Below are 13346 nucleotides of genomic sequence, written 5' to 3' on the forward strand. Positions count from 1 at the left end.
GAGTAAGTGCACTGGTGTCCTACTTGGGAACTGTAGTAGAAGACATTTTTTGTGCCTTTTTTTTTTTTTTTTTTTCATTTTTCTCTTTCCACTTTTGAGTGGACCTCACCTGAATGACATAGTAGAATGGTCAGTGGTGCATTTGCCCTTTTGCTTCTTCCCCCTCCCCCCTTTTTTTTGAATACAAAGGGGTTTTGTTTTTGTGTGTGTTGTTTTTTTTTTTTTTTTTTTTTTTTTTTTTGATTAGTCTAGTTTAATTTCTTTTCCAGATTCATCAACTTAATTTTTAAGGTTGTACACCCAGAAGCCACAATGTTTTGTCAGTAACATTGTGATCATTAGATGTGAGTAGATGTGGCAATGTGATTTAGAAGAAAATTTCATATCACAAAAAATTAGCTAATTAAATGAAACTTTTATGTGTTAGAGAAAAAAAAAAAAACAGACATTAAACGTGGTATGAACTGATATGACATGGGAGATGTGATAAAATTCAGAACAAGAAAAATCAAAGTTGAACACAGGAACAAAAATGTAATATACATTGTAAAAAACATTTATAACTATGAAAACCATCAAAGCCATATTATTTAGTAGATGACCAAGGTCATATTTAGCACTGATTAACTCTGAAATGTTAGAAACCTAATCAGATATTTGCAAAACTGGAGCATTGTTTCAGAACTACCAAAGCCAGGAGTTAAAAAATTGAGTCAAATTTCAGACTATCAGGAAGTTGAGTTAGTGGATTAAAAATGAAATTTAATTATTTTTATTTGCCATTTAAAATTAATTCTAACCTTTTCAGGGGCTATGAAATAGCTTTTATTTGAGATGAGAATTGAGATCTCCTTTAAAATGGATAGCTCAGCGCTGCTGGTGATTTGAGCAGAATATCAAAACCATGGTACCGTGCTGAATGGACTGTGCTTTAGTTTTGTTCATGTTAAGCTAAACAATAAAACATAGTTAATGTATAGGAGTAAACCTGAAATATTTAAATATATATAAATTTTTTTTTGTTGCCTGTTGCAGAACAATGATAGGGAGGGCACTTTTGCGAAGATGATGGATCTTGCATTTTAATCTAATTATATTTTTCTGCCATACAGAGGCATAAAACCCTTACTGCCACCGTGTCCTTGCCCCATATGGGACAAGGCATATAAACTTGACATTTACACCTCCCCTGTACGCTTATCACTTTGGATCTGCACACTGCCTACCACGAATGAGGGGTGCGAGGGGTGCTACCGCAGGACCAGCACCCCGAGGGCAGAGCGGCCACCGTGGACGCGGGGGAGCCCCAGGGGACCCCCGGGGTGAAGCCGGAGGGGAACCGGTGCCGATGGGGGTCCCGCCGTGCTACAGCTGGAGCGAGGCCAAAGGCACAGGGGATATAAGGCTGCCCAGGATATAAAGCGGGAGGCGACGGGCAGGGATCCCAAACTAAGGAGAGGCGAGCCTTAGTAGTCGGGATCTCTGCGTTTCACGTTTAGATGATTAAAAGTGCTTAATAAGTACTTTTATCCCGCGTGGTTAGAGAACGGCTGCAGAAACTTTACGTGCCCTTTTTTTTTTTTTTTTTTTTTTTTTTTTTTTTTTTTTTTTTTTTTTCCTGTAGCCTTGGAACTGCAAAACCTCAGAAGCCACCTGGAGAGCGCCCCGGCGCGGGGTGGTGCCGAGCCGTGCGTCCCGCTGGAGGGGAGCCTCGGTCGGGGCTGGCAATGCCGAGAGGAAAAAGGACCCGGAGTACGGGCTGGAGGAAAGTCCGGGCTCTTCGCCTGGAGGACATCAGGCACTGGTGGATGAGGCGGCTGCCCGTTTTGGAGTGGGTGCCCACCTATGACTGGAAGGAGAATTTGGTTCCCGACGCGGTTTCTGGGATGATGCTAGCCATTCAACAGGTGACACAAGGTACAGTTAGCACAGCTGAGAGTCATATTTGGAACTGGGGTCCTGCTAAACTTCGTTGGTTTTCTTTTATCCCCCTATTATCCTAAAACTTTCTTTAAGACAAACACATGCTTACCTTTTCAATGTTGATTTAATCTAAATAAAAATATGAGTTTACAGTGTTAACTCTTATGTGTATGTAATCGAAGTAAAAATGTGGATGGAAATACCTTGTGTTATTTTAACTGATTGCTCTGAACTGAACATTTACTATCCCATCCCTCTGACAGATTTTAAGACTTAATATTGGAGGTAGGAGACCAGTAACTCTGTTCACACAGCATAGGGTTATATCTGATGTTTTAATCAGTTAAATGACCACATTTCCCTATTTTACATGAAAAACAAAATATATCTACATGATAATTGCACTGTAATGTGTCTATTTTATAATTGAATTTAAAGAAATGCCATTCTGGAGTAAGCATTGGCATTCCACTATTATCTGTGTAAACCCAGTGTGCAGCATAAAAGTTAACAACATTTTGTAGTTAAGAGGTGCTTCTTCCAGAAACATTACCCATGGAGAGGGTTTGTGTGCATATGCAGCTTGCATATTTCAGTTCCTATGTTGATTTAAAACTGTATTACCGTACCTAACACACCTCTTGTCAAGCAGCGATACAAAGTAGGGGTAGAGCTAGACTCCATTTAGCAGCTTAAAAATAAAGAAAAATCAATTAAAAAAAAAAAAAAAAAGAAAAATACTCAGAAAGAAAACCCTGCGGAATGACCTGCAGAAACCAAAAGTCCCAATAATGCAAGTTTGCAAAGTGTTTGCTACTGGGAAATAAGAGCTTTCATCCATTTTTGATATATCTTTGATAGTGTCACCTTCTTTAGGCAATATTTTATATGTGTCTGAGGCAAATCCCAGCTGCTTGTCTGCTTCAGATGGATTTCAGTTCCTTGCCTTATATAAACTATATATGCTATTTCTTAACAATTTCCCATATTAACTATGCTTAACTATCATCCACATTGTTAAATTATAAGCACTACTTTAATTGAATTACACTGGAGCTGGAAACAACCGGTTTGTATAAGTATTTGTGCTTTTAAGGTAATTAGGAACATCTGCATTGGCATGATTAAACTTTAAGAACCTTAATACCGTAATACTGTAAAGTTTCTAATTTCACTGGTATGTACATATACAACAATTGTAATTAAAATGCTGTTAGTAACAGCATGGTGAAATTCATAAAAATATTAACAGCAGTTCTACTTTGCTCATGGCTTCAGACAGAAATTTCTTGTTAACTTCTTGTACCAAGAAGTTAATTAATATGAGAGATTAATTTAAGATGATCCAGTAAAGATAGAAAATGGAAAAACCGAACACTGGTATGAAAAAGTTAGAAATGACTGATAATTGTCATGCAGAGCACAGTGTCATTGGGTGTCACAGCAACATATTTAAGTAAATTCACGTATACAGAAATATACTTCAGTTATGGAAAAATCTGAATCTGAAAGCATACACAACAGCTTTCTGAGTGATAAGAGCTGCATGCTTCAGGGCAGAGAGCAGCCCAGTAGTTTGAGAATAAAGAAAAACCTTCCCTCAGAGCTGTTTTTCACAATTTCCTACTGTGGGATATCTTACTCATCTGGTATTGGCCATATTCAGAATATTCAAGATGGCAGGTGCTCTGATCTGATGTAAAGTGTCTGCATTTCAACTTCTAACCAAAAAATTAGAAGAGAGAACTGTCTTTTCTTTGTAAAGGAAGGGTAAGAAGGAAGTCACTGCCCTTAGTGGGTCATGGCATCATACTGAATGCAGCAAAGGTTACTTTTAAAATTGTTCCCTGTAGACTTTTTTAGAAATTGCTTCTGGATAATTCTTATGCAAGAGCAGTTTTCGGAGTCTACCTTGTGTAAGGGAGAAATATAGAAGACTAAATTAGTGATAGTATTAGTGATCAATGCATGCAGATAATGTTTGTTCCCCAAAAGTTTTTTTTTACAGGGCTATTGAATACTTTAGAATATCTGTTCTTATGCTATCTTTTGTTTTGGACAGAATTTTAAAGAACTACTTCCACTTATCTTGTGATTTTCAGTGTAGAAGTGATTGCTATCTAAATGTGACTTATGCCTTTAAACTCTGCAAGGTACCTTCAAGTCAGGCACTCGAAAATTAAATTACGAGTTAAAAATTAAATCACAAGTTCATATATCACTTAATTTAGGATTAAAATGAATTCCACCATGAAATAAATAAAGTAGAAGGTAAGTGCTGTGGGATAGTGTCTAGGAATAGTGCACAAGAAAGGCCTGATACCCAAATATTCAATTGCCTTTACTTCCATGTGCAGTGTGGAAGAAATAGACCTTTAGAAGGCTTCCAAGGTGTTATGTTTACTCTCTCATATTATCCAACTATGACATAATCATTATCAAAGAATCCATAATGTAATAATCTCTGTAGAAAGTGAACCTTCTGAAGATGTCCTTCAAATTCAAACTGAAGGTTGTTTAAAACATGCTTAATTTGTGTTTGACCATGTGTAGGGAATTCATTGATTCAAGTGTAACTAGTGGGTCCAGTACTGAGGTAGGGGAGACTGGACAGGGGGACTGGACAGTACTGAGGTAGGGAGATTGGAAGGAGAGTCATGGGATTATTGTGATGTGCTATTTGGCATCTGCGAAGAAGGAGGGCTCAACACCAAATCTTTGCTGAAACCAAGCAGTACTTCTCCACATGCTCCTATAGTTGTTTTATTGTCTACTGCAAATGCAAGTTAATCTTAATTCACAAGTCTCAGAATTCACTACTGAATTCTTCTGTCCTGTTTACTCATCGAAACAATACCTGCACAGTCCCTGTCTATGTCCTCTAGTTTTAGTGTTTTAGCTAATTCAACAGAAGATGGTGGAAAGAGGTGTCCAATGTAATTATGTTTCTACAAATTGTATGAAAATGGCCATTGAAAACAGATCCTGCAAGTTCTAAAAAGTGGTAATAGAAACTTGTCAGACATTAGTTAATGTGTAGCAAAAAAAAAAAAAAAAAAAAAAAAAAAAAAGCCTTTTAATGCCCTGATTGCTGGAAAGATGGAAAGATTCAGTTGGAACTTGCACTGCAGGACTGCAAAGGCAGTCAACCTTTAATCTAAACAGACAAAATAAACCAAGCTTCATTAGTTCAAGCACACAAAACTATAATTTTTTAATAATGTCATTCTCAACATCTCATTTTTCAAACACAGAATCATTATTCTTACTCTGATACCTAAGGCTGAAAAATAATCTTAGAATCTTAAATGAACTTGGTTATCCAGTGTTGAAGTTTGTAGCACACTTTCAGAGATAGCTAAGAAATCTGTTTTCACGTTTTAGTAATTACAACCTAATTTGTCTGTTTCTCAAAAATCTGTTTTTTATAGACTAGAGAAACAAGTCTCTAAATTAGCAATTGAATCCTTTATTTGCTTCTCAGACTAGTACTTCATTCCCTCTTAAAACTCATTAATACCCCATCAACAGGGAGATGATTTTAAAATATGAAGACTTTTCTTTCTGTTTTGTTCTTTGTTCCTTACCCATACACACAAATTCAATTACTGTCTCCGTGTAGATGATTTGCGAGTCCCTAATAAGATTTTTCTCTCCAAATTAAACTTGCGTAAATAAAATAAACATTCCACAGTGTAGGTATCTACTTGTCAAGGAGCTGCTCTTGCATTCCTCACAGTCAGTGGAAATCTAGTTGGTAAGAGTTAGAGAAATTTATGGTGTTTGATGTTGTAGGAGGTAGTGAGTGATTCCATCATTTTTGTTTGCTTGTTTTTCTCTTTCCTTCACTTACTAAACTGTCTGTATCTTAACCCACAAGTTTTCTCACTTTTGCTTTTCTGATTCTCTCCCCCATCCTTTGGAGGGACCAAGCAAGTGGCTTGGGGGTGCTTAGCTTGACCTTGTCAAGGCTGGTTGATTGTACCGGTAAGATTTCCACCAAAAGTAATAGAAGACTGGCTCAGGGGTAGCCACGGAGGATGTAGACATGAAAATTTAGGCGAGGTATTTCCCAGCCATTATAACTGTGGCATTGTGGGTAATAAACCGTTCATGTTTAAAATAGTTAATAAGGCTTTTCTTTACTGTATCTCATCCATTAACCTGTCACAGTAATATCAAATTTCTGTTTGTGGCTTTTCCATGTGACCTTGACTTCATCTATGTAGGCAAGAAGCATACTTTGATCAAATTGTGTCTGAATTTTTCTGAGTTTTCTTGCATGATAACATTAAGATGCATTATGATGTATTCTTTCCATGCAGCTAAATCTCATAAACCTGTCAAACTGATTTTCTGTAGCCTCCTGAACATGTGCTATAACCCATTCATATCTGTTCTGAATGCAGCTGCTTAGCTCATTTTCAGTCTGTGGTAACTTTTTATTGCACTAAACAAGTTATTCATCTTTACTTTCAAGGCCTTTCATAGGTGATCTTCCCTGGCATTATTTATTCATTACCAAGCTGTTGATACATCTCTGATTAATCCATTTTGCTAGCCTTCTTCATCCAATGTAATCTTTTCAAACAAATACCTTTTGTGCCCTCTCTTGGGATATAAAGTATACAATACATACTGCCTGATATATTGTATGCCCATCTCAGTTTTTGCTTCTCTTTTTGATTCTGTATAGAATATCTCTCTCTCTCTCTCTCCCCCCCCCCCCCCCTTTTATTTTCTGCTTTCCTGTCAGAACTATGTGTACTGTCTACATAGTACACGGCCTCTAGAAGCCATGTAGGTAATGCATCAGTAAGTTTCTCTGACTGTTATGATCTGCAAAAATGTAAATCTGAGTTTGTCTGAAAAAGGCTATGCAAATTTACCCTCTGTTATGCAGCTGAGTTCATAGCCGCAGAAATTATTCTTAATTATCTCCCATAATCTGTTTGAGTACATATATTAGTGTGCATAACTTATTTAGATATGTCAGTTCTCTGTATAGTTAGGGGACGCAGATGTATCCAAAGTGTAAATCAGAGTACTTTGGTTAGGACATTACATAATGTGCAAGGTAAGTTCTCTGATTAACAACTGAAGTTGTCTTACTCTTTCTGGAGGTAAATTCCTAATATAGGTACCTAATTTTAGACAATATGAACCCTTCCCCCAAAACTTTTTCCAAGATCTTGATCTAGGTTAAGATAACTATAATCTTCTTCTGCAAGCCATTAATGACCAGAGAGAATTCTGCTTTGGCAAATATATGACTTAATTTATGTTTTGTGATTCACTGGGTGATGATAATACTTGCACCTTTCACTTTTCATTGTAGGATCTTGGAGATCTTTACACTGTCTAGTAATAGCATTTAGAGTAAAAAAAAAAAAAACAGTTGCAGCACATGAACAAATAAGAATAAAATAACATGAATACATTGAGACTTAAAATCTAAAAATGAACAATTAAAATATAAGGATAAGGAGATATATCTCCTTATCACATAACTCATATATGCATTAAATTAAATTTGCCTGTTGTAAAAGGGATCAGAACACAGTGCACAAAGGGATCCTTCACAAGTTTGTTTCCCTACAATATCTGTTGCTGCTCCAAAAACTGAAGTTTTAAACCGAGGTATATCCATTAATAAATGAAGATAAGTGTTTATCATAAAAATAAATAAATGAAGATAAGTGTTTATCATAAAAATAAACAAACAAAAAGCACACAAAAATCTTCCACAAACCCTCACTGTATTTCTGATTCCATCTTTATATTGTTAAGTTCCTGATATTTGGCTGGATTCATAAGCATTTTGCTATTTGTTCTGAAACAAAGGTGTGACCATGTGCTATACTGCATATACTCAAAGGGTACCCATATGGAAGCATGTGGATACAAGACTTGGACTTTCATGTTTATTGGATTTGAGGTTACAGCAGTGTTCTGCTTTTATTTATTTATTTTTTAAGTATACTTTTTGTAGTCGGTGAGCACATGTATATACTTCATATAGAATTTATACATAGTGTTATACATTAGCTGGCTTTCCTATGAGCTATCATGAGAAAGAAATGCTTTGGCTCAAATAGCTTTTGGTGTATTGTTTTTTTGGAGGGGTGGAGGGCCCTTGAGGCGTATTTCCTCCAAAAGTGAAATATGTAGATGGCATCTGATGAAATTAGGATTGTTATTCCTGCCAACTTCTTTTTTTCATTCTGCTAGCCCAATAATAACTCACCAAGGCTTGGTGTGTTTTGTATGTTTTAATTAAAGTTAATTTAATCTTGAGCTGGATTTATTGCTGAACAACTAATTCCTTAACACTAGCTGGAGACCTTGCTGTTAAAAAAAAATGGACTATACTGCCTTCATGCATTCCAGAACTGGTGCCCAGTGTTTTGGAAGGCACGATGCCAAATATATATATGTATATATATATATATATATATATATATATATATATATATATAAATATATATATATATATATATAGCTTTTCATGGAGAAACCTCAGCTGTCTTCTCAACTGTGATAGTTGCTGTTTCTTTTTGTTTGTTTGCTTCTTTTTTTTTCTTCCTCTTTTTCTTTTCAAGCTCTGACCATAAATGCAGACATAAATATACTCTGAGCAGACTAACTAGAGCTAATAATTTTATTAAGGAGTAGATCTGTCTTGTAAATATACATCTGACATACAAATAGCATATGTAGATGAAATTGAATAAGCACATTTGGAAAGAGAGCCAAAAAATTTCCTAGAGAATGCATTGGAGAATCCGTGCAGTTCATAAATGATTTGTGGAAGAAAGTCTCCAGCTGAACTCTGGTATAGTTCTCCCTTACAAAGAATAATGATGTAAACTGATAATGAAATGTAGCATATTAGTAAGTAAATGCAGGGCAATATTTCATATTTATACAACTTTCCAGCAGATGACTAAGGCATTGGTGCTGCTGTGAATGCACTATTTTCATTCCTAATGTCTGTTAAGATTCTTCCAAGTTGCACATGTGCTAATGCAGACCTGTCTGACAGACTACAAGAAATGTGAATTCAGCTTCTCAGACCTCTGAATCCTCTGGAGCCAGAGTACAGGTATACGTGTTAGTATGACCAGACAAGCTGTTCAATGTCCCATCCCTGCGCCTGGGACGTACCTGAGCACCATGGACAGAGACTGACAAACCCAGGGAGTGTTGACTCCCTGAAGAAAAAAATGACTTCAACTATAAACTTCTAGGTCAGATAGATCAAGAAGACTGTTAGTGCTGAGATCCTTGACCATCATTTTGTCAAAATGGATGGTTTTCTTCATAGGTCTCATGAAGTTGGGTTCATCTTGGGTTAAGGCCTTTTATCAGCCAACAACTGGTCTTTATTTCTCTACAGTGTTGATGCTACTTAAGAGGCTACCTCATAGTTTAGTTCTCTGGTTATTTTTACTGAGGTGTAGAGGAGTTCTCCTGTAATCCCTTTTCAAAATACTTATTTTGTTTTATTTTGGAGATGGCCAGGTTCTTCATGTGTTATGGCTGACTGGTGTATTATAGTAATTGGTCTAAATCTTTAATCTCTGTTTGTTTGTCAACAACATTTTTTTTTCTTTCTTTCCTGGATTTTCATGAAAAGAAAAGAAAATGCTAGATTTTTTTCTATCTGTTTTTGGGTGTAATTATGTAAAATTTTATGTACAGAAAGGTCAAGGTATCTTGATTAGAGAATTCGTAAATGAGTCACACAGTCCACTTGTTTCTACTACTGTAATACTTGATTATCCTTTCTTTTGAACATAAAGATACAGCTGTGAGTATCTGGAAATCTGCAAAGTGGAGAAGTAGAACAGTGTTTTCCCAAAAATACTTTTGACGTAATTCTCAGATGGCACATGGGGAAAGATTCAATTCAGATACTGTATGACTAATACAGTTGAGATACTCCAGTCTCTGTGGACTGAAGGTGACAGTTGCTTGGGAAGGTGCTGCACTAAAGCATCCCTGAAAAAGGAGAGAATGGTTGCTAACACTTGTGTGGACTCTGAAAGATTTATGCTAAATTTTGCAGAATCTATCCTCCCATTTTGCTGTGAATGGGAGGATACTTTCTCCACTTTCCTTAGGCTCTGAATGGCAGATTGGGAAATGATTTTTAGCTCTTTGTACCTTCTCTTTAAATAAGTTAAGCAGAAGGTAAAATCCATGTGTGTAGCCCCAGAAAATTATGCCATTAGGCAATAGAGATCTTGCAAGCATGTGTGCACCATCAAAGAACTGATACTGAGCTTTCCAATTTTTGAAGGAAAATTATTATTTACAAAGGATCATTTTTTTGTGCTAATAGCTCTTAAGAAGCCAGTGCCAAATAATCTTGCAGGGATGTAGATTTGTGTTAAGAAATTGTTATGAAATATACATATTTTTTGTTAACTCAGTAAAAATTGTTAGCCTGGACTTAGAAATTAAAGCCTTAGATATGAATCATTGGCTGTTTAATTTGTTGGTTTTCCAAGAGGGATCGATAGGAGACTCATTAAATGTGTTAATTCTACATTTCAGGACATCTAGAGGAAATGCTTTTCTTATTACATAATTCAGCATTGTGAAGGAGAGAAATTGACTTTTTCTGAAGCATCAGAGATTTTTCATGACTACAGATAGTGTTTTGAGAGGGATAAGATGTGTTAGTGTTGTTTGGGGTTCCATAAACTTGATGTCTGGCTATCTTAATATAGTCTCATTCAAGAAAAGAAAAGTTACAATAATAATTTTTACTTATATAGTAATGTATGCTACAGTATGTAGCAAATGTATAGTTTTTCACAGTAAATAGAAAATGAAGAAAATTTTGAAACTCTTCAGATTAGTTGTAGACTTGCTACTTTTTCTGCTTCTAGTTTGCATACCGCATTTCTAAAAGACATGGTATAGATATCCTCTGAACATACATATGTGTCACCAGCTTTTTTCCAAATGCAAAGAATTGTTAATCACTTCATCATACTATGATGATTCATAGTTCTTTTTATGGAAAATATTTTTTATTGCTGTGACTGTGGTTTTGGCTCTAGCATAATTAGGAGAAACTATCAAATTAGCAAACTGACAGACCTTTATCCTGTGGTAGGCCTTATTTCTATTTGTATCAAGCTTGTTATTCGATAGTTATCTTCATTTGATAGCTACCAAGAGTGGTGCCACATCTCTTGCTTTTCAGTGTGGCAAGCTGTGATTGTTATGCATCTGGTGCTAGCCAAAGAGCGTGGTTTTCAATGAAACTGCGTTGCACAATGTTATCTTATGATAAGGAGTTAGTTAAAGCAAAGAACCACAATATTAATGTACTGTATTTGAACTTGTTGTTTGCATTTCTTTCCATGGAATTTATATTCTTATATGAGAACCTTAATGTCACTGCCATTGAGGCTTCTCCACATTACCACTGAAGATTACATGGGATCCTTGTTTTATGATATATTTCTTCTGAGTATTATTACTGTTTGGAATGAAAAAAATTTAAATAATGTTTATTGTCTTTTGACTAGTTCTTGAGCATATGGAATGCATTGTAGTGAAGTTTAATATGAAAATTAATGAAGTGAGCTGAAATATACTACTGCTTATATCTTTAAAATGTATTTGAACTTTTAGAACATTATATGTCTTACCAGAAATCCTGAAGTCTTTACTAATTCTGTTTTATAATGCCCCTCTGCTCTTACACACAATTGACACATTTCAGTAACAGGAACAAAAACCCAATGGAGTCAGGACTGGAAACAAAGACTGGTAATTTTAGCTCTGCCTTAACTGCCATGACCTCACCATGAAAAGAATGAGCCACCACATCTAGAAACTTAATACAAGAAGACTGTGGAAGGTCCACAAATGCAAAGGCAAAAACAAGGGCCAGATTTATGTTCAGATTATCTGCCTATAGATGAGATGTATTTCTCAGCAGTAAGTCTGTGAGCAAAGTAAAATTCCTTCATGGATCCTGCGGGTTTGCTGGTCTGGGTAGCCCCTTTCACAGTTTTATAAAACTTGTCTGTAAGAGTTCAGGTTATGCCTCTCAATTCTTCTGTGCCCTGTTCAGAGAGCTGAAATGAGACATTGATGCAGTTTTTGTGTTGCTTCTTGTGCTCTACACACAGCTTGTACAGCTTATGCTGGATCAAACGCATTCTGGCCATAATTGTCAAAAGTTTCAATTGTCATAACGTCCTAGGAAACATATAAAAACGTAAGTACATGTAGAGAGACAATAATTGGCTTTTACAGTCAGATGACAACAGAATACTTTGTGGTAGCTGAATCTTTGTTTTCCTTTTAAATACTGAGAGGAAGAACAATGTATGCTGTTCTTAATCCTCTATTAATTGGAAATATCAAATAGGAAAAAGCTAGTGGTCCCTCTTCTGGAAGAATTTTAGCTTAGCTCGTGGTATATTACTGTAACCTCTAGTTTTGTTTTGTACAACTTCTAAGGTAACCTCCTCTTGAACTGAATTATAAAGTTTCTTAGGGTGAAAACTTATTAAATATGAACCATTTCCTTTTATAAGGAAAACTCTTCAGTTCCTTTTAGAAGGAAAGCTTCAAGGTCCAAAATTCTAACAATTAAATTCTAATGTTAGATATTATAAGACTTTAATCTGCTTTCTGCAAAAATGGACATTATTTTAAAACTTGTTTTTCAAAATCGTTACTTTTTCCTAATGAAGAAGGAGTTTATGTGCTTCCCGAACACTTAATGGAAGACAGAGAGCATATAAAAAAACTAACAACTCCTTCGATTCATAGATGTGAACCATCTCTCTGTCCCAGACAATGCACGGTCTCTTCCCCAGAACACACACACACATATCTATATGAAAGCTTAGACTGGACTCTCATGTTGAAGGTGGACTTCAGAAAGGCACCTTGTGTACTGCACAAGCCAGTCCTGTGTCCCTACTGCAAGATGTGGTATCCAACAAGATTTACAGAGGACCTCTGCCAAGCAATTTCTCCTAATCTTAGTTTCTAGAAGGAAAAACAGTGAAATGACAGTATAGGCTGTTGCTCTGAAGCATAGTCTGAGGAGTCTCTCTGTTGTCTTATAAGAAGTCAATGTAGACTTGTTTTCTGTCTTGGGTATCTGAAACTGAACAGCAACCACAGCTGCTGCTCTGCAGATATGTCTCTGTTAAAAGAGGCATATTGGGAGACTTTCTAAGAGAAAGATGGACATTGTCCTCTATAGCCAAACAATGAAGGTAACTAGTAATCTGTAAAGTTAAATCCTAACCAATTCAGTTCATTTTCTATTTCAATATAAAAATCAAATATTTTCTGTGTTTCTGGACCCACAGCTTTACATGATGAAAAAAAAAAAAATGTTAATATCTGAAGGATTAAAAAAAAAACAGGCACCTAAA

General features: G+C 35.9%; 1 protein-coding gene across 1 annotated transcript in view; it reads left to right on the forward strand.

Moving 5' to 3' along the window:
- Nucleotides 1-1727: 1727 nt before the first annotated feature.
- The window catches only part of SLC26A7 (solute carrier family 26 member 7), a gene marked incomplete at its 5' end in the record, with an annotated part of 73403 nt that continues 61784 nt past the window's right edge, over nt 1728-13346 (forward strand). The window contains one exon of the mRNA XM_084510922.1: nt 1728-1917. Within this exon, the coding sequence (XP_084367048.1) occupies nt 1728-1917 (190 nt within the window). The remainder of the gene's footprint in view (nt 1918-13346) is intronic.

Source organism: Aythya ferina (genome assembly GCF_964211825.1).
Source record: "Aythya ferina genome assembly, chromosome: 2".
Lineage (NCBI taxonomy): Eukaryota > Metazoa > Chordata > Aves > Anseriformes > Anatidae > Aythya > Aythya ferina.